This window comes from Pongo abelii, chromosome 9 (assembly GCF_028885655.2).
Source record: "Pongo abelii isolate AG06213 chromosome 9, NHGRI_mPonAbe1-v2.0_pri, whole genome shotgun sequence".
NCBI classification, from domain to species: domain Eukaryota; kingdom Metazoa; phylum Chordata; class Mammalia; order Primates; family Hominidae; genus Pongo; species Pongo abelii.
This window is the reverse complement of record NC_071994.2, coordinates 9,849,946-9,875,953: the sequence shown is the minus strand read 5'-3', so window position 1 is coordinate 9,875,953 and position 26,008 is coordinate 9,849,946. Positions and strand designations below refer to the sequence as shown.

The 26,008-nt window shown below is 59.6% G+C and overlaps 1 protein-coding gene across 2 annotated transcripts; it reads right to left on the bottom strand.

The window, feature by feature from the left end:
- Positions 1 to 3,705: 3,705 nt before the first annotated feature.
- On the bottom strand, positions 3,706 to 25,385 carry CDC42BPG (CDC42 binding protein kinase gamma). Of its 2 annotated transcripts, XM_002821544.6 has the most exons (37): positions 25,059 to 25,367; positions 22,460 to 22,551; positions 22,296 to 22,379; positions 21,175 to 21,270; positions 20,742 to 20,890; positions 20,119 to 20,212; positions 19,671 to 19,871; positions 19,292 to 19,540; positions 18,721 to 18,800; positions 17,557 to 17,654; positions 17,382 to 17,462; positions 17,095 to 17,198; positions 16,774 to 16,953; positions 16,418 to 16,507; positions 16,155 to 16,276; positions 15,996 to 16,068; positions 15,698 to 15,804; positions 15,500 to 15,614; positions 15,080 to 15,228; positions 14,917 to 15,005; positions 14,575 to 14,627; positions 14,388 to 14,486; positions 14,250 to 14,309; positions 13,881 to 13,986; positions 13,460 to 13,593; positions 13,238 to 13,377; positions 13,062 to 13,143; positions 12,145 to 12,361; positions 10,841 to 10,903; positions 10,118 to 10,717; positions 8,329 to 8,426; positions 8,170 to 8,254; positions 7,921 to 8,041; positions 7,693 to 7,810; positions 7,317 to 7,440; positions 7,116 to 7,201; positions 3,706 to 5,179 (listed from the first exon to the last, which is right to left on the bottom strand). In XM_002821544.6, exons 1-37 carry the CDS (start codon positions 25,216 to 25,218, stop codon positions 5,123 to 5,125), a joined length of 4,656 nt encoding a protein of 1,551 aa, XP_002821590.3. In that variant the 5' UTR covers positions 25,219 to 25,367; the 3' UTR covers positions 3,706 to 5,122. The 2 variants fall into 2 exon arrangements, with proteins under 2 accessions (XP_002821590.3, XP_054381643.1); XM_054525668.2 differs by lacking the exon at positions 8,329 to 8,426 and having other exon boundaries at positions 25,059 to 25,385.
- Between the last annotated feature and the right edge of the window lie 623 nt (positions 25,386 to 26,008).

Below are 26,008 nucleotides of genomic sequence, written 5' to 3'. Positions count from 1 at the left end.
CTGGTCTCGAACTCTGGGCTCAAGCAATCCTCCCGCCTCAGCCTCTCAAAGTGTTTTGATTACAGGTGTGAGTCACTGTACCAGGCCTGGCTTCTTATTCTTAAGACATAATTGCTGAAATATTTAGATGTGAGGTTCAAGATGTCTGCAACTTACTTTCAATGGTTTAGCAAAATACATGCTATATAGCTAGGAAGCAGAAGCAGCAAAATGTTTATTGGTGGATCTAGGGGAAGAGTATATGGAGTTCTTTTTTTTTTTTTTTTTTTTTTGAGACGGAGTCTCACTCTGTCGCCCAGGCTGGAGTGCAGTGGCGTGATCTCGGCTCACTGCAAGCTCCACCTCCCGGGTTCACGCCATTCTCCTGCCTCAGCCTCCCTAGTAGCTGGGACTACAGGCGCCTGCCACCACACCCGGCTAATTTTTTGTATTTTTAGTAGAGACGGGGTTTCACCATGTTAGCCAGGATGGTCTCGATCTCCTGACCTCGTGATTTGCCCACCTCGGCCTCCCAAAGTGCTGGGATTACAGGCATGAGCCACCGCACCTGGCCTTTTTTTTTTTTTTTTTTTTTTTAAGATGGAGTCTCACTCTGTTGCCCAGGCTGCAGTGCAGTAGCGAGATTTCAGCTCACTGCAACCTCCGCCTCCCAGGTTCAAGTGATTCCCCTGTCTCAGCCTCCCAAGTAGCTGGGATTACAGGCGCCCGCCACCACCCCTGGCTAATTTTTTTTTTTTTTTTTTTTGTATTTTTAGTGGAGACAGGGTTTCACCATGCTGGCTAGGCTAGTCTTGAACTCCTGACCTCAGGTGATCCACTCATCTCAGCCTCCCAAAGTGCTAGGATTACAGGTGTGAGCCACCACGTCCCGCCTTTTTAAATTTTTATTTATTTATTTAGAGACGGAGTCTTGCTCTGTCGCCCAGGCTGGAGTGCAGTGGCACGATCTCAGCTCACTGCAGCCTCCACCTCCCTGGTTCAAGTGATTATCCTGCCTCAGCTTCCTGAGTAGCTGGGATTACAGGTGCGCACCACCATGCTCAGCTAATTTTTGTATTTTTAGCAGAGATGAGGTTTCAAAATGTTGGCCAGGCCGATGTTGAACTCCCAACCTCAGGTGATCTGCCTGCCTCAGCCTCCCAAAGTGCTGGAATTACAGGCGTGAGCCAGTGCCTGGCCAGAGTTCATATTCTTTCCATCTTTCTGCAGGTTTGAAATTTAACATAGGCTGGGCACGGTGGCTCACGCCTGTAATCCCAGCACTTTGGGAGGCCGAGGTGGGCAGATCATAAGGTCTGGAGATCAAGACCATTCTGGCTAACACGGTGAAACCCCATCTCTACTAAAAATACAAAAAAATAGCCAGGCGCGGTGGCAGGTGCCTGTAGTCCCAGCTACTTGGGAGGCTGAGGCAGTAGAATGGCATGAACCCAGGAGGTGGAGCCTGCAGTGAGCCGAGATCACGCCACTGCACTCCAGCCTGGGCAACAGAGTGAGACTCTGTCTCAAAAAAAAAAGAAAAGAAAAAGAAAGAAAGAAATTTAACATAAAATATTGGGAGAAAATTAATTATTTAGAAGTGTAAAAATTTGTAAATCTGAAAGTCTTTTGGCTGAATTATTGCTGGGCACTGGGAAGCAGCCATTTCTCCAGTTTAGTGAGGGATGGCTCCAGGTCTCAGCTTGCCACAGGCCTGAGTATCTCTGCACAGGGCTCTCTCTTTGAGTCTCTGCATCTCAGTAGGCCAAAGAATATTTCCTGAGTGGGCCGAAGGCATTTTCCACCATGATCTCACCAGTCTCACCAGAACCTCCCATGAGATAGTTTTTTTGTTTTGTTTTGTTGTTTGTTGTTTGTTTGTTTGAGGCAGGGTCTTTCTCTGTTGCCCAGGCTGGAGTGCAGTGGTGCAAACATAGCTCACTGCAGCCTCAAACTCCTGGCCTCAAGAGATCCTCCCACCTCAGCCTCCCAAAGTGCTAAGATTATAGGTGTGAGCCACTTCGCCCAGCCTGTGATAAGTTTTATTTTATTTTATTTTGAGACAGAGTCTTGCTCTACCACCCAGGCTGGAGTGCAGTGGCATGATCTCAGCTCACCACAACCTCTGCCTCCTGGGTTTAAGCCATTCTCCTGCCTCAGCCTCCTGAGTAGCTGGGATTACAGGTGCACGCCACCACATCCGGCTAATTTTTGTATTTTTAGTAGAGATGGGGTTTCACCATGTTGGCCAGGCTAGTCTTGAACTCATCCGCCCACCTCAGCCTCCCAAAGTGCTGGGATTATAGGCGTGAGCCACCGTGCCAGCCCTGAGATAGGTTTTATGATTCCCATTTATAGATGCGGAAACTGAGGCCAGGTAACTTGCCTGTGGCTGCATAGCTAGACCAGAATCCAGGCTGCCTGACTCTCATGCCTGGGCCCCTAACCAGGCCCTAGGATTCCAGACACCCTCCAATCCCCATTCCCAACCACGTAGTGGCCCCCAGTCTCTTTTCAGTACTTTCCCCTAGCTTTAGGGCCTGCCATAAGCCTCAGAGCATAGCCATCGGCTGCCCCAGGCGTGCCCTGACCCTAGGGCACACTCCTTCCCCTCCTTCCCCATTCAGCCCAGCCTTGAGGCCTGGGTCCTGCTAAGTCTTGGACACCCCAGCCAAGAATAAGTGAAACCCCTCCCAGACCTTCCCCTGCTCCCTCTTCATCAGCCTCACCTGGGTGGGCAGCAGGGCACTGGATACCCATGGTGTGCCCTTTGGATCCACTTCCCCCTTCTCCACCCTGCTCTGTGCCAAGACTGCCCACTACAACCTACAGTTACTGAGTTTTTTTTTTTTTTTTCTTTTTTGAGACAGAGTTTCACTCTTGTTGCCCAGGCTGGAGTGCAATGGCATGATCTCGGCTCACTGCAACCTCTGCCTCCTGGGTTCAAGTGATTCTCTTGCCTCAGCCTCCCAAGTAGCTGGGATTACAGGTGCTCGCCACGATGCCCGGCTAATTTTTGTATTTTTAGTAGAGATGGGGTGTCACCATGTTGGCCAGGCTGGTCTCGAACTCCCGACCTCAGGTGATCCACCTGCCTAGGCCTCCCAAAGAACTGGGATTACAGGCGTGAGCCACCAAGCCAGGACTTTTTTTTTTCTTTTTTTTGAGACGGAGTCTTGCTCTGTCGCTCAGGCTGGAGTGCAGTGGCGCAATCCGCCCGCTTTGGCCTTCCAAAGTGCTGGGATTACAGGCTTGAGCCACCGTGCCCAGCCAGTTCACTGAAATCTTGGAGCCTCTGGCTGCTGGTTGAATTTGGACAAAGGGAGGCAGAAGATGGGAGGGAGTGAGGCGGAGGAATTTATTTCCTAGGCTGCCTTTCAGCTCAGCCATGGTCAAGTTTTACCAAAAGCTAGAGCTCCTGTCGGGTAGCACCACTGCCTCTTCCTGACTGGGTGGCCTGGGGGTCCTAACAGCTCCTCTCTGCTGCCTGGGCCCTGAGACACTGCCATTCATTGGTGTGTTCCCTTAGCACTGTGCATGCTTCTGTAAACTGCCCTTAGTTAGTAAAGTCCCTTCATTTACCCCATTTGAATGTCACCTGATTCCTGAAAATGCAGGGAAGACAATCTGGCCTTTAACTGTCTGGGACACCCCCACTGTTCCCACCATTCCTAATCCCCCACCTTCTGAACCCCAAGAGGACAGATCCAGGCAAGGAGGCCAGCAGCTTACAAAGCTGTCTTTATTGGTTTCTTTTCTTTTTTTTTTTTGAGACGGAGTCTCACTCTGTCGCCCAGGCTGGAGTGCAGTGGCGAGATCTCGGCTCACTGCAAGCTCCGCCTCCCGGGTTCACGCCATTCTCCTGCCTCAGCTTCCCGAGTAGCAGGGACTACAGGCGCCCGTCACCACGCCTGGCTAATTTTTTGTATTTTTAGTAGAGACGGGGTTTCACTGTGTTAGCCAGGATGGTCTCGATCTCCTGACCTCGTGATCCGCCCGCCTCAGCCTCCCAAAGTGCTGGGATTACAGGCGTGAGCCACTGCGCCCGGCATCTTTATTGGTTTCTTGCTGCCTCACAGAGCATCAGGGTCTGTCCCTCCTGGGAATGTGGCATTTGAGGAGATAAATACTTATTTTGGCCCCCGCATTTCAGTGGGGGGAGGTTTAATAAAAATAGTAATATAATAACAATATAATGACTGTCATCAATAGTAAAATGCGCCCTAGGTTCCCCTAATACACAACTGGTTGAAGCTTCGAGAAAAAGGACCCCCCTTTCTGGGAAGGGCCAGAGTGTGCCCGGAGACCCTCCAGTGGCCCCCACTGGGTACCCATCTCCCACCAAAAAGCCCTTATAAATACCCTCCCCATCCTGTCCCTGTCCAGGATTCTCTTCCCCGATGGGAGGATTGGCTGACAGTGTCAGCCCCGCCCACCGCACCCCTCCCCAGAGAAAGGACCCTTTGTTCTCCAGACTCCCTCTCTCCGCCATCCCTCTTTTTGTCTCCCTCCTCTTCTTCATCGCTCCTCTTTCGTCCCTCTCCCTTCTTCCTCTGCACGGCTTCTACCTCCTTCCAATTCCTATCACCTCCTCCTCCACTTCCTTCCTCCTATCCTGTCTCTCACCTCCTTCGCCTACATCCTTTCCCTCCTTCTCTACTTTCCCTTCCTCTGGATCACCGCCTGTTTTTCTCACCAAGATGCTAAGCAGAGACCAGGACATGCCCCATCTTGGCCTCAGCTGCGAGTCAGACAGTCCACAGATAAGACCTCCAACCTGTTCCCAGAGACCCAGTCCCTCTCCATCCCTCATCCCAACTCTTACAAGCCTCTGGGGGCTTGGCACTGGAAATAAGAGCTTTGGCACAATCACCCCTGGACACCAGGACAAAAGGGGCCATTCTATTCCCAATGGCTTAGAAAGGCTGGGGCTGGGAACAGAGGGGTAAGGCAGGATGAGGGCTGGGAGTCAGGATCCCCAAGTCCTGGGAACCCAGGCAAGTCTCCCAGTCATTGCCCAGCCCGGGTCCTCCCTGAGTCCGAATTTCCATGTCCCGGACCAGCCGGAGTATGGCATTCCTCAAGCTCTTCGCTCCCTCACGTCCTTCTGCCCTGGGATTGGGGTGGGCCCTAACAGAGGGCATCAAGGAGAGCTCTCCAATTCAGGGGATAGGGGGAGGCTTCGGGGCCGTTCTGAGACCTGCAGGAGAAAGAAAAGGAAGTTAAGGGGTAGGATCAGGGGGGACTCTTTCCTCACAGGGCCAGTGGCTCCTGGAGGCCCCCTTAGGACCCATCACCCACTGTATCAGGGCCCCTGGAGGAAGCCAGATGTGAGGTGAGGAGTGGAGGTGGTAAATGGGTCACTGGAAGAACCTGGAGAGCTCCTACTTAACTTTGAATGGACTCAAAGTCCTTTTTTTTTTCTTTTTTCTGAGACAGAGTCTTGCTCTGTCGCCTAGCCTGGAGTGCAGTAATGGCATGATCTTGGCTCACTGCAACCTCTGCCTCCCAGGTTCAAGTGATTCTCCTGCCTCTGCCTCCCAAGTAGCTGGATGACAGGCATGCACCACCACGCCTAGTTAATTTTTTTTTTTTTTTTTTTGGAGACGGAGTCTCACTCTGTCACCCAGGCTGGAGTGCAGTGGCATGATCTTGGCTCACTGCAACCTCCGCCTCCCAGGTCAAGTGATTCTCCTGCCTCGGCCCACCAGGTAGCTGAGATTACAGGCATGCGCCACCAGGCCCAGCTAATTTTTGTATTTTTAATAGAGACAGGGTTTCACCATGTTGGCCAGGCTGGTCTCGAACTCTTGACCTCAAGTGATCTGCCTGCCTCAGCCTCCCAAAGTGCTGCGATTACAGGGGTGAGCCACTGTGCCCAGCCTCAAAGTCCCTTTGTTCATTCACTCCATTCTTCCTTCAGTCGACACACATGCTTTACTCTGGGCAGAAGAATGAAGCCTGACCCCCACCACTAAGGAGCCCACAGTCAAGAGAGGAGAACAGGCACCAGAAGAAACCCATGGCACAGCAGGAGCTGCAAGGAAGGTGTGGAGGGAGCGGGGTGGCAAAGGTGGCACCAGCCCCAGGGAGGCAATGACTACCTGACCAAGCGGCCAGGAAAGCTCCTTTGAAGATGATCCTGGTGGGTCACCTGGAGGGCAGTCTGGTGTTGGTTAAGGTGAAGATAGAGAAAAGGCATTCAAAACACAGGGGACTGCAGGGGCAACAGCCTGCAGGTGTGGAAGAACATGGCAAGCCCCAGGGCTCCGAGTGGCCTGGTGTGACGGGAGTGGGTGGATGTGTGTGCTGTAGATGTGGCTGCAGGGGGAATGGGAACCTCCCCGGCTTCTCTTAGGTTTTCCCCTGTCCTCATTCAGAATGGATTGCTCCCTCCTCTGACCCCCCAACTCCCTGCTGTGGGCTGGGCCTCTATTAAGAATCCCAAGAGTGGCCGGGCGTGGTGGCTCCCACCAGTAATCCCAACACTTTGGGAGACCAAGGTGGGCGGATCACTTGAGGTCAGGAGTTCGAGACCAGCCTGGCCAACATGATGAAACCCCATCTCTACTTAACATACAAGAATTAGCTGGGCATGGTGATGCACACCTGTAATACCAGCTACTTGAGAGAGGCTGAGGTAGGAGAATCGCTCGAATGTGGGAGGTGAGGGTTGCAGTGACCGAGATTGTGCCACTGCACTCCAGTCTGGATGACAGAGTCAGACTCCGTCTGGAAAAAAAAAAAAAAAAAGAATCCCAAGAGCTCCCCTTCTGTGGCACCTTCCCCATGCCAGGTACTATGCTGAGCCCTTCGCAGGTATCATCAGCTCATGCAGCCTCCCAGAAACCACATCATTTTACAGGTGAGACAAGATCAGGGAGGTTGGGCATTTTGCCCAGAGCCACACAGCTGGAACAGTCAGAGCCAAGATTCCCACCTAGGCTGGCCTGCCTCCGGGATCCTGCTGGCGCCCACTGGTGGGGTGAGACAGGTAAGAATCTGCATCTCGTAGAATCGAGGGCAGGGATGGGCTCAACTTGTTCCCTAGCCTAGGTCACTGTGCAAGGCCTAGCACAAAACAGAACTGCCTGACGTTTGAATAGGGGACGGACAAGCCTCCCGGACCCGCTCACCTGCATTAGGGAGGTTGCAGGGCTCAGCGATCCCTGGGGGCAGGACACAGACTCGCTGGACAGGGATGTCCAAGGTTTCCTCTTCACTGCTCCAGCAACAGACGAGGGGACAAAAATACCAAGATCAGATTTCAGGGATCCAAAGGGGGTGGAAACTTGGGGTGGGGGGTAGCACACAGGAGGCTGCGGGGCTGGCCTTACTGGGGTCTGCGTCTCCACCGAGGCCTTCGCTGCCCATGGAGGCTGGGCGCCGCAACGCCTCGGAGAAGCTGTGGGGCCGCTGTGGGCCGGAGCCGCGGGCAACTCGGCCCTTCTCTTCGGGAACCTGTTGGGTGACAGTGCGGAGGGGCTGGGACCAGCAGGCACAAGGACAAGAGGCCCAAGGCACAACAGACCAGGACAAATGAACGCCACTGTGCCCCCAGCCTGGTTGTACTTAAGACCCAGGCAGCAGAAGGGTGAGTCCCAGGCCTTAGGAGTAATTACAGCGGCCCGTGATTGGCTAGAGCTCACCACAGAGGCCGGTGATTGGCTCAGCCTCACCAGAGTGGCTTGTGATTGGCTCCAGAGGACTAACCCGGGACTTGTCCCTGGCGCCCAGCCGCCCGTTGGCAGGGCCCACGTGTACTAGGTGGTTGAAGTTGGTAGGCGGCGAGATGAGCTTGGAGCGCACAAAAGGGTCCTTCAGCATCTCCCTGCGGGCGGAGGTGTAGGTAGTGGGTGGCGAATCTCCACCCTCCCTTCGACCCGCCCACAAGCGGGGGCGGCCCCGCCCAGCCTCAGCCCCTGCGTCGTGCACGCGCACCTGCGCTGCTGCTTCTGCTGCTCCTCCGACACGCGGAAAAAGAAGCGGCGCTTGCTCTTGGTGCGGAACAGCTGGCGCCGGCTGTTGTCGGTGAGGTCCGGGATGTCGAACTCGTCCTTCTCTGTGGGAGAAGTGGAGAGCCGGGCTGTGCTCACACGTTCCCAGGGCCCCGTCAGCTGGCATTCAGGGCCACACAGCCACACGTGCGCACTGGTGAACGCACACACCCGTACACGCGCACTCCCTCACCTGCCAGCTGGTTCCTGAGGTAGGTCAGGCGGACCTTCTCGGTGCCGTAGAGGAACAGTGAGCCCTCTGGATTGAGTGGCCGGACCTGGGGCAGCAAGCACAGCGGTCAGGCCACGCCTCCACCCCCGGCGCTACCCCAGGGCTCTGGCGGACCCTCACCTTCTTGAGCGGCACGGTCTGCACCCATTCTGCCCTCCTCACGTCAAACACATCGATGGAGTTCTCGCTGAACACTGTCAGGTAGGGGGCCGCGTACCCTGCGGGCACGCCAGGCACCTCTGAGCTGTTTCCCCCTCTGTTCCACAGGGAACACCTTGTCCCCTGCCACAGCACAGTAACTACCACGCCCCACGCTAAGGTCCTTCCTCTGAAGACTCCCTGTCGCCCGGCCCAGCCTCCACATCAAATCAGAGATAACCCTGGACCACTCACCACATGCCTGGCTCAGTTCTAAACACGACATGCTTTTCCTCCCTTAATTTTCTAACAACTCTGAGCAGGTACTACTGTTATAACCCCTAATTTCCAGATGAGGGAATGGAACCCCTGGAGCCATGCGATGGTTAAGGTCAGGTCACTCAGCTGGTCCTGAGAGCTGCGATTTGGCCCTGGGCAGCTTGGGTGATATGCGGCACCCAACCTGCAGGCCCCACCCCAAAGAGCCATTGCTCACAAAGGACACTCTGCCCCTCTCTTCCAGCCCTTACCCATCATGCTAGTTACTTGTGCATGCACCAGACTGCCCCACTGCCTCATTCTTTCATTCACTCTTCCACTCATTCCTCCAAACCCATCGCCCCTGGAGTGTGCCACCCTGGGCTGGGTGCTTGATGTGGATGAGGAAACCAGCCCCGGCCCATTCTGTGGGACCCCAGTGCACCAAGCCAGTCACGAAGTGGAGGTGATGAGAGCCATGACACAGGTCTGGACGTAGAAGTAGTGGGGCAAAGAGAAGGAAAGGACCAATGATGGGGAGGCAGGGCGGGGAGCACAAAGGCAATGGTGACCACAGCAATCGCAGCGGTCATCTTTGGAGCGCCCACCAGCTCCAGGCCCTGAGCTGACACTGGGGCGGTACCTAGTTAAGAGTTTGCCAGGTAGAGGCCGGGGCCGGTGGCTCACACCTGTAATCCCAGCACTTTGGGAGGCCACGCGGGAGGATTGCTTGAGTCCAGGAGTTTGAGACTCCCAGCCTGTGCAATATGGCAAAACCCCATCTCTACGAAAAAATACAAAAATTAGGCTGGGCGTGGTGACTCACGCCTGTAATCCCAGCACTTTGGGAGGCCAAGGCAGGCGGATCACGAGGTCAGGAGTTCGAGACCAGCCTGGCCAACATGGTGAAACCCCGTCTCCACTAAAAATACAAAAATTAGCTGGGTGTGGTGGCGTGCACCTGTAGTCCCAGCTACTAGGGAGGCTGAGGCAGGAGAATCACCTGAACCCGGGAAGCGGAGGTTGCAGTGAGCCGAGATCATACCACTGCACTCCAGCCTGGCGACAGAGTGAGACTCCTCTGTCTCAAACAAAACAAAACAAAACAAAAATTAGCCAGGCATGATGGCACACACCTGTGCCCCCAGTTACTCGAGAGGGTGAGGTGGGAGGATCACTTGACCCCAGGAGGCGGAGGTGGCAATGAGTCAAGATTGTGCCACTGTACTCCAGCCTGGTGACAGAGGGAGACCCTGTCTCAAAAGAAAAAAAAAAGTTTGCTGGGTACAAACAAAAGGAGAGCGGCTCAGGCAGGAGAGGAGCATGAGCTCAGCCACGGAAAAGGAAGGTCCCCTGCAAGCCACAGAGAGTGGGACAGGGTGGTGTTGGGCTGGAGGATGCAAACTGGCACCAAAGGGCTCCAATGCCAGGCTCATGAGTTGAGGCGGGACCCTGTCTTCACCCACCCACTGAAGGTGCCTGGCACCCCTGCCAAGCCCTCTGCAGGCCTTACCCCAGCCCATGGGCGCTGCTGGCCACAACAGTTCATGGCCACGAGACTTGCGGCCTGCGCCATCCACGTAGATGCCAGCAGTGGTGAAAAGTAGCAGGAACTCACTGAGGCTAAGCTCCACGGCACCCAGTGCCTCACCCAGGCCCCCGCGGGATGGTGGCAGCTCCTCAGGCACCAAACCGGCCCCCAGCGCCAACGGCGCAGCCTCGTTGAGCAGCGGGTAGAGTGCAAAGCCACCGGCGGCGCCCACACATAGCCGGTCGCCCAGCAGCCCCAGGCTCTGCACAGTGGCGGGTGCCTGCAGCTCACGGATGCGGCGCTGCCAGGGCCCAGGGCCTGGGCCCAGCTGGTAGCAGAGCACCTGGCGCTTGACGGCTACACAGAGCACCGGGGTGCGGGCCTGCAGGATGCTTCCAGCTGCCAGCGCCTGGCAGCCTCGAGACTCAGGGATCTTGGCCCCTGCTACCTCTATGTTCTCCAGCTCCGCCAAGGCAAAGAGACGCACGCTGGGGCCACGGCCACACAGCACGACTAGCAGGCCCGCGCTGGGGCTCAAGGCTAGCTGCTGCACGCGCCGGCACTCCCCCACCTGGAAGATGTCTGCAGGGTTGGCGAGGGGAGAGTGTCACTTGCAGGTGGTTGAAGAGTGACCCATCCCCATCCTCCTCTGCCCGCTGGGGCTGCCCCTGCCCACGCCCACCCTAGCCCAGCCTTGATAGGTACCATTGCTGTGCAGATGGATGACAAAGAGCCCCTCCTCAGTGCCAAGCGCAAGTCGATCCTGGTCTGGTAGAGGGAGGCAGAGAGTCAGAGGTCAGAAGTCCCACTCAATGACACGGAGATTGGGCAGTCCACCTGCCCTGCTGTGCCTGTTTCTCTTGAGGAAGTGGGGGTGGCAATAATCCCGCTGTCCCTGCCTCACTGACCCTTCTCTCCCAGTCTGGACAGGCTCTTCCAGAGGGGTTGGGGTGAGGCCCATCACCTTGAGCTGTGGGATTTCGGGTAAGTCACGTCACCTCTCAGAGCCTTGGTTTCCCCTTATGTAAACTGGGGACAACGATGGTACTTCCTCACAGAGCAGCTCTGAGGAAGCGAGGAAGTGATGCAGGGGAGGGTTCAGCAGAGCCCCTTGCTCAATAAATCCCCTCCCCTCTGGTTCCCGACTGCTCCAGGGACCCGCACAACCTCTCCTGTGGCTCCCGCCCTGAAAGCGGGGCCTGGCTCAGGGCCTCAGCTGCTGGGAGACGCCGAGGAGCTCTGTTTCATGCCTCTTTCCCAGTCTTAGTTACAGAAGAGCCCTGCTGAGCCCCAGGTTCAAGGCTGAGCACAAGTGAAGCTCTTGGCAGCTCCACCCAGGAGATGTTATGAGGCTCTGGGTGGTTCTACAGCAGCTCCCCCAGTCCCCCAGCTTGTAGTGAGACAGCCAGGACTGAACCCTTGTTTCTCTCTTTCTAAAGCCTTTGTTCCGGCTGGGCACGGTGGCTCACGCCTATAATCCCAGCACTTTGGGAGGCCAAGGTGGGTGGATCACCTGAGGTCAGGAGTTCAAGACCAGCCTGGCCAACATGGTGAAACCCCTTCTCTACTAAAAATACAAAAAGTAGCCAGACGAGGTGGCGCATGCCTGTAATCCCAGCTACTCTGGAGGCTGAGACAGGAGAATTGCTTGAATCTGGGAGGCGGAGGTTGCAGTGAGCTGAGATTGCACTCCTGCGCTCCAGCCTGGGCGACAGAGCGAGACTCTGTCTCCAAAAAAAAAAAAAAAAAGCCTTTGTTCCTTCTACTCGCTTGAGATTCTTTTGGAAAAAGCAGAAACTGAGGCACAGCGAAATGGAGTGGGGATAAACCAGGCCCCCTACCTAGGGGCCCAGCCATGCACACAGGAGGCTGGAGCACATACGTGGTGCAAGGCAGTCTGTCTCGTGGCTGCAGGGAATGGGCAGTAGCAGTGGCCCTTGGGACTATTCCTAGACACCAGCACTCCCGCAGGCCTGGACTGCTCCCTCCAGTCCCCTCCGCCAGCTCACCGAGGATGGCAGCGCAGAGCGTGTGGGGCAGCAGCGGCAGCCCGTTGTCGTAGGCCTCCTTGAGTGTGTACACAGGCCGGGGTCTTGGCCGCGTGTCCAGCAGCAGCCGCTGCAGCTCACCCAGCACCTGCAGCCAGCGTTCCCGCTCCCCCTCGCTCTCCGCCAGCAGCAGCACAGTGCACGTGGTGGGCGGCACTGCCAGCTGGGAGGTCGTCACCTGCGGGCAAGGACCCTAGCTGGAGGGCCGTGGGCCAGAGCCATCTGTCCTCCCTCCCTTCCTGCCTCCAGCAGCCGCTGTGCCCCGGGGGCCTAGCGTGCACTGTCAGCAGCAGGGAGTAGGCCAGACAGGCACACAGACAACTCCAGAGCCATGCGACCAGTGCCATAATGGGGCAAGGACGGGCCTAGTGGGAACACAGAGGGCCCCAAACCCGGGCCAGGAGGTGAAGGATGACTTCCCAGGAGACCAGACATTTCTGCTGGAGCCTGAGGGACGAGTAACTAACCAGGAGTAGTCAAGGTAGGTGAGGGGCTGGGCGCCAGTGCAGGGCCGGCAATTCCGTGCAAAGACAGACATGAAGGACTGAGAATGTGGCGCACACAGGCACAGGGCGCCCTCAGAACTGGAGAAAGCCAGGTGTGGCCAGAGCAGAGAGAGGTGCCAAGGGAGAGGGCTGGAGAGGCCTGCAGGGTCAGAGCCTTGGGGCCTCAAGGGCTAGGTCAGGAGCACCCCGCAGACGATGGGAAGCCACAGCAGATCCTAAATGAGGTGAGACCTGGCCAGGTGTTCACGTGGAAAGCGTGTTGTGGTTGTGGGCTGGCCCAAGAGGGCAGTATGGAGTGGGGGGACAGTGGCCAGAGCGGGGACAGCATGGGGAGGTGGATGGTGGCTGCTCCATCTCATCCCAGGCACTCACCCTAAAGATGCGTGGCAGGTCCCTGGATTGGGCATGGATGACATCAGAGGCCAGGACGGGGGTAGCCAAGAACTGGGGGTCCCTGGGAGGTTCACAGAACAGGTCAGAAATCTCCCTGTCCCTGACTGCCCCCCTCACCACTAGTCCCTTGCCCCATGCCACTGCCCGGCACCCACCTCAGATCCAGGACCTGCAGGAGGGCCCCGCTGGGCGGGCTGAGCCTCGGGTCAGGGGCATCAAACAGCAGCAGGCGTGAGTCACTCAGGGCAGCAAACACGCGCTGCCAGCCCCGCCGGACACCTGAGGGTCGCGGCACCTGGCGGAAAGGCAAGCATGGGACGGCTGCAGGGGCCTTCGGCCCCCCATGCCCGTCTTCCCCTCCCTCGGCCCCCACTCACCGACAGAAAGCCCTCATAGGCAGTGCCTGTGCCCGTTTCGGGGTGTACTCCCAGGGCTGTGCGGAGGAGGTCAGGGGGCACGGGGCAGGGTGGGGCCTGTGGGGCACAGGTTGTGTGACAAAAGTAGCCGCAGGCTGTGGGGAAAGTGGAGAAGGTGGATGAGGTGAGGCTGGGAGGGGACAGCCCCAAACCAGGACTGGGGCATGTCCAGAGCCAGCTTCCCTGAAGCCACAGTGGCACCTGAACTGTCCCCAATTCCTCATCAAGTGAGAAAAGGAACAAAGCTGAGCAGTAGGAAATTTGACCAGCAGGTGCCAGTGACCCTGGGATGGGAGAAACAGCCTGGGTGTGCCAGGGCCACACACCTGGGACTATGGCTGGAGCACAGTGGGTGGGTGTGCGGTGGGGTGGGGACTCTCACCATCACAACCCAGGCCCTGGCGGCCCAGGCCCAGCATCAGCGAGGTGCAGCGGAGACACTTGGTCGGGGATGGGAAGCTCCGGGGGCGCAGCGTGTGTGAGCCGGGCTGGGGAGGGGGATAGCCATTACCCAAGGCCTCCCAGGGCCCCATGCCCCATCCCGGAGGGGTCAGGCAAGATGAGGGGCTGAGCCAGGCAACAGTGACCTCCGAGTCCCAGCCAATCTATGGCGGCAGACAAGCTCATTGCCACCACCTCCACCCCAATTGTGCCTGCTGGCCACGAGGCACGTGGAGTGTCCCCACAGTGCCCATTCAGCCTGGCAGAACTGCTTAGTGCCCCCACCCCGCTTGCCCCTCTGGGCACTGACCTTAGCAGGAAGAACTTCTGTAGAGACTGTGTTGGCAGTGGGTGCTCTGGGGAACACAGCCTGCAGGAGGGCGAGGGAGCAAGTGAGACAGGCAAGGGCGGGGCCCAGGCCCCCTACTATGGACCCACCTGTCCTCACCCCCATGCGCAGGCTGCGTCGGCCCTCCGGCCTCAGCTCTGGCTCCCCTCCATGCCTTGTGGCCTCTCCTGAGATGCCAGGGTCCTTGGCAGAATCCTTCTGGGGATGGGAGAGAGAGGAGCAAAGTCAAGGTCCCTGTGCCTCTCCCAGGACTTCTCCCCAACAAGCCCCTCGGCCTGGTCTTTACCTCTGAGCTCCGGAAGGACAGGAAGGGAATCAGGGAATTTGAGGGCTTGGTGTCTGCAAAGAGAGGGTGGGTCACTGGCCTGGGGTCCCTGGTCTGAGGAACTAGGGGCCAGGAGGGGCCTCAGTTCCCACCTCAGTAAAATGGGAAATGACCACAGGCGTGGGGCAGGGCTGGGCACAGCAGGCACTCAAGAAGTGCTGGTCACAGATGATGGAGTAAGCGGCAGAGTCCAGGAACAGACTCCTGTCTCCACCACCCTGCCAGGCCATCGTGGAGCCCCCTTGGCAAGCGGGAGGCTGTGGGGGAGCCTGGCTCCAGGGCAAGCAGTTGGCAGCCACTCACCCGCTGGCCCTCGGGCCCGCAGCTCCTCCCGCAGCACGGCGAGCTCCTGTTGCAGGGCCTGGCTCTGCTTCTCGGCCTCCTGCAGACGGCTGGGGAGAACAGCAAGGGCTCGCCACCAGCCTCTGTGCGAGCCCTGGCCCCCAGCGCCTGCCCCTAGCCTCACCGCTCAGCCTGCAGCTGGGCCTCCTGCACCTGCGTCAGCCGCTCCTGCAGGCCCTGCTTGGCACGGATCTCGGCCTCCAGGGCTAACTGCAGCTCCAGCCTGGCCGAGGCCTCCATCTTCTGCAGTCGCCGCGCCTTCCACTGGTGGTCCTGGTGGCCATGGAGCACCCGTATAAGATGCTTTCTAGGCCTGGCTGCCTCAGGGACACCCTCCTACCACAGCATCCTGCTACCCATGCCACCCAGCCAGGCTCAAAGCTCCAGCTCAGCCAATGACCCACTGTGAGCTCAGGGAAGTCACTATCTCCCATGAGCTCAGTGTCCCCACCTCCAGTAGTGACCTTCAGTAGCAGGGATGCTGAGCTCACGGAAAGTCAGTGACTTGCCCAAGCCAGCCCCCGGGGGCATCTCTGGGGCTCACCAGTGGCCGGGAAGGGAGCGTCTGGGTGCCTACGTTCCTCAAGGACTCCAGCTCCTCTGCCATCTTGGTGGCTAGGGCCTGCAGGTAGCCTCTTGAGACCTTCTCATCGTTCACCCTGATGGGGAAGGGGCTCAGGGTCATGGGCTGGGCCCTCAGTCTCGCCTACGTTCCCCACCCCGACCCATCCCTGGCACCCACCAGCTGAGGATGTCAGCAAGCTGGGCCTCCCAGTTGCTCTCCGTCTCCCGCCGCTCACCCTCCAGCCGCTGCTTGCTCTCCTGCTCCTGGGCCAGCTCTGCTTCTAGCTGGGGCCGGCCAGAGGAAAGGTCAGCCCCAGGCCCCAGCACTCCTGGGACTGCCGTCTCCGTGTAGGTACCCCAGCACCCCGAGCCTCGTCCACGTCCACCCGGCTCACTGGCTACAGCTTGCCCACCCGCCCACTGGCTCCCCATTGCCTTGTCCGTCTCTCGTGCCCTCCATCCGTCCCCCTGCTCACCCGCTCCTGCTCCCGGCTCAGCCTCCGATTTTCCTCCTGCAGCTGGCACAGAGCCTCCTCCTTACCACTCGGCCTGGGGAGGAGAAGGCCAAGGCCAACGCCGTGACTCACTGCCCAGGCCAGGCCCGGCCCTTCCCTGCCACCAGCTGCCTGGCTCACCTGCGGCTGTGGGCCTGCTCCAGCTGCTCTCGCAGGGCGGCCACCTCCTTCCTCAGTTGGACCTCCTGAGGCCCACCCTCAGGGGGTCCCATCCCGTTGGTCTCAGAGGCTGTGTGGATGGTCTTGGGGACATGGAGGAGGTCAGGGCAGAGACCCAAGATGCCATGGCCCACCCACCCGGGACACAGGCCTGGCCCTGAGGCTCTGAGTGGGGTCAGGCTGGTAGGGAAGTGCCTTTTGCCAAGGGGGTAGGACTTGACTACCTTGGCCTGGGAAGACTCCTCAAGGCGTTGCTCCCACTGTCCCTGTAGTTGTGTCACCTGCCGGCTCAGGGAGGACACCTGGGCTTCCAGCTGTGAGGGGTGCAGAGGCAGGCCACTGCCAACTCTGCCCTCGGCAGCCCCTCTGCCCACCTTGCCATGGACTCCAGACTCTGCCAGCCACAGTGGACGTGAGGAGGCACGGACTCCCAGACTGCCCCGTCCCAGCCACCATCCCCTAGCCTAGCCTCTGCCAGCTACAACCGGGGGGCAGCATCTCCCACCAAGCTCCCCATGCTCCCTCCAGCCACACAGGAGGCAGGGCCCAGGTGCTGTCCCTACCCACCCTGGTCACCCACCTCCCTCTGGGCAGCCCGGGCTTCCTCCAGCTGGGAGCTCAGGGCCTGGGTCTGGCTAGCTGTGACCGCCTCTCTCTCCTGGGCCTCCTGCAGCCTCTGAAGCAGCTCCTCCTGCTGCCCCTGGGCCCTGCAGAGCTCCTGCTCCTGAGCCTGCAGCCCTGCCCGACCCTCGGCCAGCTCCTGAGGAGGCAGGTGAGGGAGCGGGGAAGGACAAGGCCCAGAGTCAGGCATGAACTGTCCATGGAGCCCAGGGCAACTCACCCACCTCACCCGGCCCTCACCCACCTCACCCGGCCCTCACCCACCTCACCCAGCCCTCACCTGGTGAAGCCGGTCAAGCTCCTGCCGTAGGTCACTGTCCTGACCTGGGCTACCAGTGGGGGGCCCATCCGTCTGGGACAATGAGGCCTTGTCCCTCAGCATCTCTGCCGGGAAGAGTCACTGAGACCTCAAGTGCTGGCGGCCCCAGCCTCTCAGCCCAGGAGCAAGTCTCCTTGGCCTGTTTCCCACACGCAGGCTCAGAGAGCGTAAAATGCTCCCCCAGGACCATACAGCGAGCCCGAGCCCAGGTGGGACTCAGCCCCAGCGGGGGTGGGCGGAAGGGATACCTGACAGCTTCTCCCGCAGAGTCTGCACTTCCTTCCGTAGCTGTTCCAGCTCCCGATGGTCTGTGGGGGCGTGCAGGGCCTCTGGAGGGAAGGTGGTACCCACAGGTGAGTCCACTCCCGCAGCAGCAGCCCCTAGAGCCAGCACACGCAGGCCCGGCCCAGCCGCTCCCAGTACCTTGGTGCTTCCTGCTCAGCTCCACCTTCTCCTGCTCCAGACACCGCAGCTTCCGCTCCAGGGCAGCCCAGGCCTCAGAGCTGCTCTCAGGACTGTGACTGTGGGGGGACAGGGGCCATGTGTGTTGGTAGAAACCTCACCCCACAGAGTCTCCTCCATCCTCCTGGATCGAATCACTCATTAATTGTGAAACAGCCAAAACAGACCCTGCCCTCGGGAGACCCCAGACTGGTGCCATGGGTGGCAGCCCAGGGCAGCAGCTTCAGGGCACAGGCTCCGGGTCCCCAGGCCCAAGTTTAAGCCCTCGTCCTGACCCTTACAAGCTGTATCACCTCGAACACAATGTATTTTAGCCTCAGTTTCCTCAGGGGAAGATGGTGGTGACAAGGCCTCTCCCAAGGGCTGTCGAGGACAGGATGTGGTGACAGTGGCCCGGCTGGCCCTGAGAAGTGGGGATCTGACCCATTTCCTTCCACCTCAGAGCACACCCGCACCAGGACCTCACTGCGGTCTCAGGCCAGCCCCTCGAATGGGAGTAGGTGGAGATCATCCCACCCATTTTGAGACAGAGTTGCTCTGTCACCCAGGGTGGAGTGCAATGGCGCGATCTCAGCTCACTGCAACCTCCGTCTCCCGGGTTCAAGCGATTCTCGCTGCCTCAGCCTCCCAAGTAGCTGGGATTACAGGCGCCTGCCACCGTGCCCGGCTAATTTTTGTATTTTTAGTAGAGATGGGGTTTCACTATGTTGGCCAGGCTGGTCTTGAACTCCTGACCTCAGGTGATCCACCCGCCTTGGCCTCCCTAAGTGCTGGGATTACAACCATGAGCCACCACGCCTGGTCCATCCCACCCATTTTACAGAGCCACAGAGTGAGGCCCGGGAGCAGTAGGGGCCTTCGAACCCTACACCTCTGGCTCTAGGTGCAGTGCATCCTCGCCCTTCGTGGAAGGCGCCATGAGAGCCATGTGCTGGCATGTGGCCCAGTGGGACCTGGGTGTGGCTTCACCAGGAGCCCGAGGGTGAGGGCTAGAGCACCTGCCACATGCAGGCCCTGGGGAGCCCTTCTGCCGTCCTTCCCAGGGCCCCATTGGGCTATGCACCCAGTGTGCTCCAGGTCAGGCAACCCCGAGCCTCCCACCAGGTGTGTGAGGACTAGCCTCACCTGCCCGAGGTGTAGGTGAAGCCCACAAATGGCAGGTGGTGGCCGGAGAAGGCCCCGTGGGAGGGCGGTGGCAGGGTCCCCTGCAGAGGGAGAGGGAAGGAGAGTCAGAGTCCACAGGCTGAGGACCGAGGACCGAGGCCCAGCAGCCTCCTGGGACCAGGTGCGACCGCCTCCTGCTCAGGTGGGAACTTGGGGGGGTAACACGGCCCAACCCAAACAGACCCCCAGCTCCCACAAGTCTCCTAGGAGCTGCTGGGAGTTTTCTTCCTTATATGGATTCTAGTTAATAGGATGATACCTGTGGTCAGAGGGCCTTCCCTCGCCACAGCCCACCTCAGTGCAGGCGAGCATGGGGAGCCTGTGGGAGATGCTCCCCCACCCCAGTTTGGCTGGAAGAGGCTGGGCCAGGGGATGGCGGCTAGAACGGGTCAGTCTGGGAGTCCATAAATCATAAGCCCTGGTGTCTGAAGGCCTCACCCTCAGCCTACCCCAGGGGACTTCAGAGGGAGGGTTCCCCCAGCCAACAAGGGGGTAGGACAGCTCCCCTTCTGCAGTGGCCTTTGCCACTCACTGGATGGTTGAGGGTGTCGTCATCCACGTCAAAGTTGGAGGTGTCCATGGGTCCCCGCAGCTCAGGAATATAGGGGGCTGTGCTGCTCGCCAGCCGCTCCCAGTCCACGCCTTCGAAGAAAGGATGGTTCCGGAAGTCATCCAGTCCACCACGGCCTAGCCGCTCTTCCTGGCGACACAGCAGCTGGCGGATCAGGTCTTGGGCGCTGGCTGGCACGTCAGGCACGTCTGGGGGGAACTGCAGGTGGTCCTGTGGGTGGGGGGAGGGGGCAGGCTGGGTCAAGTGTCCAGGAACCCAGCCTCACCTGCAGGTATTTCCAACCACACAGACTCGGGGGTCCCACTGCCCCCTCTGGAAGCCCAGAGCCTGGTGTCCAGACCTCGTGGTTCATGATCTTGCCGTAGGTTTCCACCAAGGACTCAGCATAGAAGGGCGTCTCCCCAAAGAGCAGCTCATAGGCGCAGACTCCAAGCGACCACCAGTCACACTGTGGGCCGTAGTGGCCGTTGCCCGCCTCCATGGCCTGCAGGATCTCAGGGGAGATATAGTCCGGCGTCCCTACTGCCACTGATGAATCCACCTGTGGGTGGTGGTGGTGGTGAAGCCATGAGGACAGCTTCGGGCTTGGCTGGGGCTGCTGGCCCCTCGCGATGGCCGGGTCACCCCTACTTTGCCAGGCTGGCCTGCTGCTGCCCACCTGGGGCCTGGGTCTCACCCACCTTCCCCAGGGAGCCTGATGCCTCTGCACTAGGCCTGGGGCCTCCCATTTTCCTGAGAGCCTGGCCCGCCTGGTATCCCCTGCTCCCACTCTGGGGCAGGGTCCTTACCATGCCGTTGGTGTTGAGATGCAGGCAGGAGCCGAAGTCAGCCAGGCGAATGTGCCCGTTCACGTCCAGCAGGACATTGTCTGGCTTGACATCCCTGGGGGATGGCAGGCAGGGAGAGTGAGGGGCTTGACCTGTGTGTAAGTGGCCATTTAGGCACACGCCCAGGTGCACGTGCACGGTGTGTGCCAGCACCAGCTCACACACATTCCTGTGTGTAGGTGCTCATGTGATTAGCAACGTGTGTGCATGTAGATGGTCCCACAGGCCAGAAGGAGGAAGATGGCTAGATTGTAGAAAGGATGTGTGGGGACAACCCTTGTAGGTGGCAGAGTGTGCTGTGGGGGACGCAGGAGTCAGACTTCCCCAGTGCAGACCACGGCTTGGCCACCTGAGAGCCGAGTCACCTCGAGACAGGTGTTTCCCTGTGCTAAACTCTGACCCCTCAGCTGTAGGCCGGACACAGCAGCAGCCCCTGCCACAGAGGGCTCTTTGGTATGATTCCAAGGAAGCACACGGATGAGCTCCCAGAGAAGTGCCTGGCACATGGTGAGTGCTCAGCCGACATCAGCTGTCCCCAGCACAGCTGGCAGGGGTTGGGCAGGGCAGCGGGGCTGGGGCCCCACCTGTGGACATAACCCAGCTGGTGCAGCGAGTGGATGGCCAGCACCATCTCAGCCAGGTAGAACTGGGCCAGCTCGGGCGGGAGACGGTCCTCGAAGCGGCTCAGCAGCGTCAGGAGGTCCCCACCGGCATAGTAGTCCATCACAAGGTACTGGAGGTGGGGGACAAGAATCAGACCCAGGGGAAGGGTGCACCTGGCCACTTCACCGCGGTCCCGCAGGGCTCTGGGAAGGCAGGGCTGCATCTCCCAGCAGCTCTGGGCTGGCCAGTTCCCAGCCAGGGCTCAGGCAGGAGGCACCAAGCCCAGGAACTGGTGGGAAGTGGGGGTCTCTTGGTCCCAAGAGGGGTCTCTCTTTGGGCCCAGTGCCCCTGGCCCCAAGGGCCCTCTCCTGTGTCCCTAGGATGCTCCCGTCCAGCCCCGCCCCGTATCCTCACCAGGTACTCCTCATCTTGGAAGGCATAGTGCAGAGTGGTCACCCAACGGCTGTCCCCTTTCACGAGCACATCCCGCTCCTCCCGGAAACAGGCTGTCTGCAGCACGTTTGGGGAAGTAAGGGGTGGGGTGGGATCAGAGCCCAGGATGCCCCCTTGCCAGCTCATGGGATGGAGAAAGATTCTGTGAGTCTGGGAGCTCGGATGGAGGTCATAGTTCTACTGTCCCCTGTCTGGCTGCGACTGAGCCCAAGCCCACGCTCCGTGGCTCTGGGCCTCAGCATGACCATATGGAAAATGGGAATGACTCTGGTTGTTTTCAAAACGGTTTATTAGGCCTGTAATCCCAGCACTTCGGGAGGCCAAGACGGGCAGATCACTTGAGACCAAGAGTTGGAGACCAGCCTGGCCAATGTGGTGAAACCCCAACTCTACTAAAAATACAAGAAACTTAGTTGGGCGTCGTGGTACACGCCTGTAATCCCAGCTACTTGGGAGGCTGAGGCATGAGAATCCCTTGAACCCAGGAGGTGGAGGTTGCAGTGAGCCAAGATCACGCCACCGCACTCCAGCCTGGGTGACAGAGTGAGACTCTGTCTTAAAAAAAGGAGTTTATTGTAGGCTGGGCACGGTGGTTCACACCTGTAATCCCAGCACTTTGGGAGGCCGAGGCAGAAGGATCATCTGAGGTCAGGAGTTCGAGACCAGCCTGTCCAACATAGCAAAACCTCATCTCTACTAAAAATACAAAAATCAGCTGGGTGTGGTGGCAGGTGCCTGTAATCCCAGCTACTCGGGAGGCTGAGGCAGGAGAATTGCTTGAACTGGGAGGTGGAGGTTGCAGTGAGCCAAGACAGCACCATTGTACTCCCGCCTAGTTGACAGAGCGAGATTCCGTCTCAAAAAAACATAAAACAAAGAACAAAACAAAACAAAACAAATTTAAAAAATTAAATAAAGGGTTTATTGTGAGAAAGATAACAAATCAGTGGCTGCTGAGGGTGGCACCCTTTGCCTGGTCTGCAGCCTTGCCCACCCCCCCCATGCCCCATAGGCCTGGCAGCATACACCTCCCCCACACCCATTTGTAGGGTGCCCGAGGGCCCACCAGACTCCACACTGACCTCAGCCCTCTTCAGCATCTCCCACTTGTGCAGCATTTTCATGGCAAAAATCTGCCCAGTGTCCCTCTGCCTCACCACGGCGACCTAAGGCCACAGGGAGGACCGGGGTGAGCCCAGCCCGGTGTGAACACCTCCTCCCCACCTACCCCAGGCCCTTTGCTCACCTCCCCAAAGGCTCCTCGGCCGATCACCTTCAAGATCTCAAAGTCATCTCTCTGCAGACGCAGTTCTTTCACCTTTGATACGAAGGGGCTGGCTGAGGGGACACAGGGCGGGACTCAGAGTGCATGTAGGGAGGGCTCCATTCCCCTTCTCACCTTGGGCAAGCCAGGAGCTGCCACTCCTGTGAGCCCAGGCAGGGATGACCTCCCCAGGGACAGCCTCGGGCCAAGGGGTTGGCAGGAGCTGGTGCTCCTTTGGCCATGATCAGGAAGTGCGGGAGGTCAGAGGCCGGGCTCAGCTGACCGCCTGGTCCCTGGACCTCCCTGGACCCCTGGCCCCAGACTCTAGGCAGCCTCCATCCCAGGGGCTGATGGGACTTGTAGTCCTGCCCAGTCTGCGGCCTGACTCTGCTTGGCCAGGTCACCCTGGGGACCATGGGGACACCATTCCTACCCCCACCTCACAGTTCTTGGCCCCCTCACAGGTTCAGGCCAGGGCCTGTCTTAGGAAACTGGACGGGTGACATTCCTTATCCCCAGAGAGGCTTCTCTCCCATTCAGGAGCTGTGGGCCTGGGTCCAGGGACCCTGTAGGCACAGAGGTACCTGGTTGGGGGTGAGGCCTGCAGCCCCTAAGGCAGGGAGGACAGGCTCTATGCTTCCCACGTGGGGCCTCTCAGGCTGGAGGCATGGATGCCAGTCTGCCGAGGTGCCCACGAGACTCACAAACAGGACCAAGATGCCTTTCCCTGGTGCCAGCACTAGCCCCTGAAGGTGTGAGTGCTCAGGATGCCTCCAGGCCTGACCGGCTCTCTCACTCCCAGCCCTGCCTCCCTGTCTGGACGAGGCTTTTGTCTGGTCAAGAACGTCCTCTTTCCTCACATCCAAGATACCTCCAGGAGAGGCAACTCCAGCCACTCCCAGGCACTTTCCAGGCCTGGATTAGCCACAGGTTTTGGGAAGGAATTGGGTCTTAGGGAGGCAGGAGTGATCAGTCAGGATGAGGGGCAGCTGTGGTCTGGCGCCCTGCCTCAGTTTCCCCCTGCCAGGAGGTAAACTCCCTGCCAGCTGGGTGGGTCTGTGGGTGGGACAGAGAGCTGTTCCACAGGTTTATCAGGCAGAAGCCCGCAGCGGGGGCGGGGTGGAAACCTCATTACAGAAATTCATTGTCTCTTTCCCAGGTCTGTGTGTGGAGCTGGGGAGGAGCAGCCCCGGGCCTCCCCGTGGGAGGTGAAGCCAGCACCATAGGGACCCACCCGCCAGAAGAGGGCCGAAGCCCAGGCCCACAGGCAGGAGGATCCAGGCCTCTGGACAGGCCGCCTAATCCTCTGTCCTCCCACAGGGCATGGGGGCTCCGGGCAGGAGCAGGGACAAGTAGAGACAAGCAGGAGAGGAATGAGTCACAGCCCTTTGAGTTACCTCGGGAGATTGTCAACAGAGGGCCCCCATGCCGGGGTCCCAGGCAGAGGTGCTGGAGGCAGTCAGGGAGGAGCACACATGTGTGTGCAAACACACACACGTGTGTGGGTGTCATGGGGGGGGTGACAACAAAACAGGCAGACACGCATAGCACGAAGGCATACCCGGGAGACAGGCACAGAGGCAGGGGCCTCTGACTGCCTCGCCCTGGATGGAAGGGTTGGGGCTGGGGACAACTCCCTGGCACATCTGGGTGGCAGCCTCCCCCTCTACCCCAGGCCTTGTGCCTTCCCAGAGCTCAGGAGCGCCAGGAACGCTAGTTGCCCACTGGGCAAACACCTGCCTCACCCCGCCCTGGCCAGGCCCCCGTGCCTTTTCCCCATGGCCCGGCAGGGTGTGACCAGGGAACCCTCCAGCTGGCGCCAGTGCCCACAGTGGGTTCAGGGTCACCCCGGGCCAGCCACTCCCAGTGACTCAGATGAGTCTCCCAGGAAAGGTACAGACCCATCTCCAGCTAGGCCCCCCTCCCCGGCCCCGGGGCCACAGCCCCCAAGGAGCTTGGCCAGCAGCCTGCACAGGCCAAGGGTTGGAGATCGGTTCCTGAGTCCAGGCTGCAATGGTCTTGTACGCAGGGAGCTGGGGGTGTGTGTGTTGGTGCGGGGGAAGGTCTGCAAGTGTGCGATACCTACAGATCTGTGTGTTTTGCAGTGCCAGTGCGGTCGGGGTGGTCTGCAGCGCTCCCTGGGTCTCTTCGTGAGCTGTGTGTCTCAATGCATCCGAGAGGAAGGAGAAACAGAGCCCGTGTGTCAGTGGGTGACATGCATGAGGGTCTGTGTGTGTCCTGCGTCAGGTGTGGCCTGTGAGCAAGGACATCTGTACGGGACTCTAGGCGGTGCACTAGGTACATGCGTCTGCGGTCAATACCTGGGCACAAGTTCGTGTGTGTGTGTGCATGTGTCGGGGTCTGTGAGAGGGAAGGAGCGTGTGTGAGAATTGGAGTGAGGGTGAGGTGTGCACGTGAGTGTGCGGGCCGCGGGGGTCCGGTGGTACGCGTCAGGGCCACTGCAGGGAGTCTGCGAGGGAAGCCCGTGGGGGTGCGGGTCCCTGCGGGAAAGTCTGCGGGTGCGGGGTCTCGGCGCGATATCCCTAGGTCCGCCCCCGCTCCGTGCCGCCCCGCCACTCACCCCAGCTCAGGAACTGCGCCACGCTGCGCTCCCGCCGTAGGGGGCCGCTGCTGAGCTCGTGGTGCAGCGCCAGCAGCAGATCGAGGAGGCCGTCGAGCCCCGGGCCGCCGCCGGCCTCGCCCCGCGCCAGCTGCTCCAACGCGCGCAGCCGCCGCTCCATGGCTGCGGCGGGAGCCTCGCTGCTTGGCTAGAGTCTGGCCGCCCGCATGCCCGCCTGTCGGGCCGTCAGTCCGCCCAACCGTCTGAGGCTGTGTCCGCGCGTCCTCCCCCCAACTCTCCCACCCTCCCCGCTGTCACCTTCCTCCGCCGGCGCCAGCGCGCCCTCACCTGGGCACTGCGCCCCGCCCCCCGACGGACGGGCAGGTGTGCGCCGGCCAATGGGAGCCGCGGCTGGAGATGAAGGTGGGGGCGGAGGCGCGCGGGGGCGGGCCCAACTCCCGGCCAGGAAGTGGGGGGGGCGGGCCGGGGAGAGCAACTGACTTCTGCGAGGGGCGCGGTGAGGTTCCGCGGGGTCGGAAAGACTCCCCAGGTCCCCACGCGGCCCCAGACCCAGCCTTACCTGGGCCCTCGCTGGGCCCTGACCCAGGAGGCGCGGAGCACTGCAACTTCTCTCGCCCCCTGGGTCGCAGTCGCCTTGCCCTTGGCTAAGGGAGAGGGGCTAGGGACGCCTGCGGCCCCGGAGCCGGATGGGAATTGTAGTTCGCTCTCTCTATGGTTTGCCCGCGCTTGGCACCCATCGCCCCCCCCCGCCCAAAAAAAAGTTTCTGAATCTTACTTTGATTGTATCATTAGAGTTGACGTGGGAGACAGGAAGTTAGGGTAGGGATGGTCACGCCCATTTGGCAGATGGACACACTGAGGCTTGGGAAGGAGGAAGGGGAATTGAGGGGCTGAGGACAAGGTGGCTCCTAAGTTAGACCCTGGGGTGGAGGTGGAGCTGGGCTGGTACC

What these genes read in the sequence shown, in the direction of transcription:
- CDC42BPG (XM_002821544.6), bottom strand. Translation starts at nt 25,218, where the DNA reads ATGGAGCGGCGGCTGCGCGCGTTGGAGCAGCTGGCGCGGGGCGAGGCC. An exon ending in ACGACACCCTCAACCATCCA is followed by an intron (nt 18,801 to 19,291) that starts GTGAGTGGCAAA and finishes CTCCCTCTGCAG; the next exon opens with GGGACCCTGCCACCGCCCTC. An exon ending in GACGCAGCCTGCGCATGGGG is followed by an intron (nt 14,310 to 14,387) that starts GTGAGGACAGGT and finishes GCCCTCCTGCAG; the next exon opens with GCTGTGTTCCCCAGAGCACC.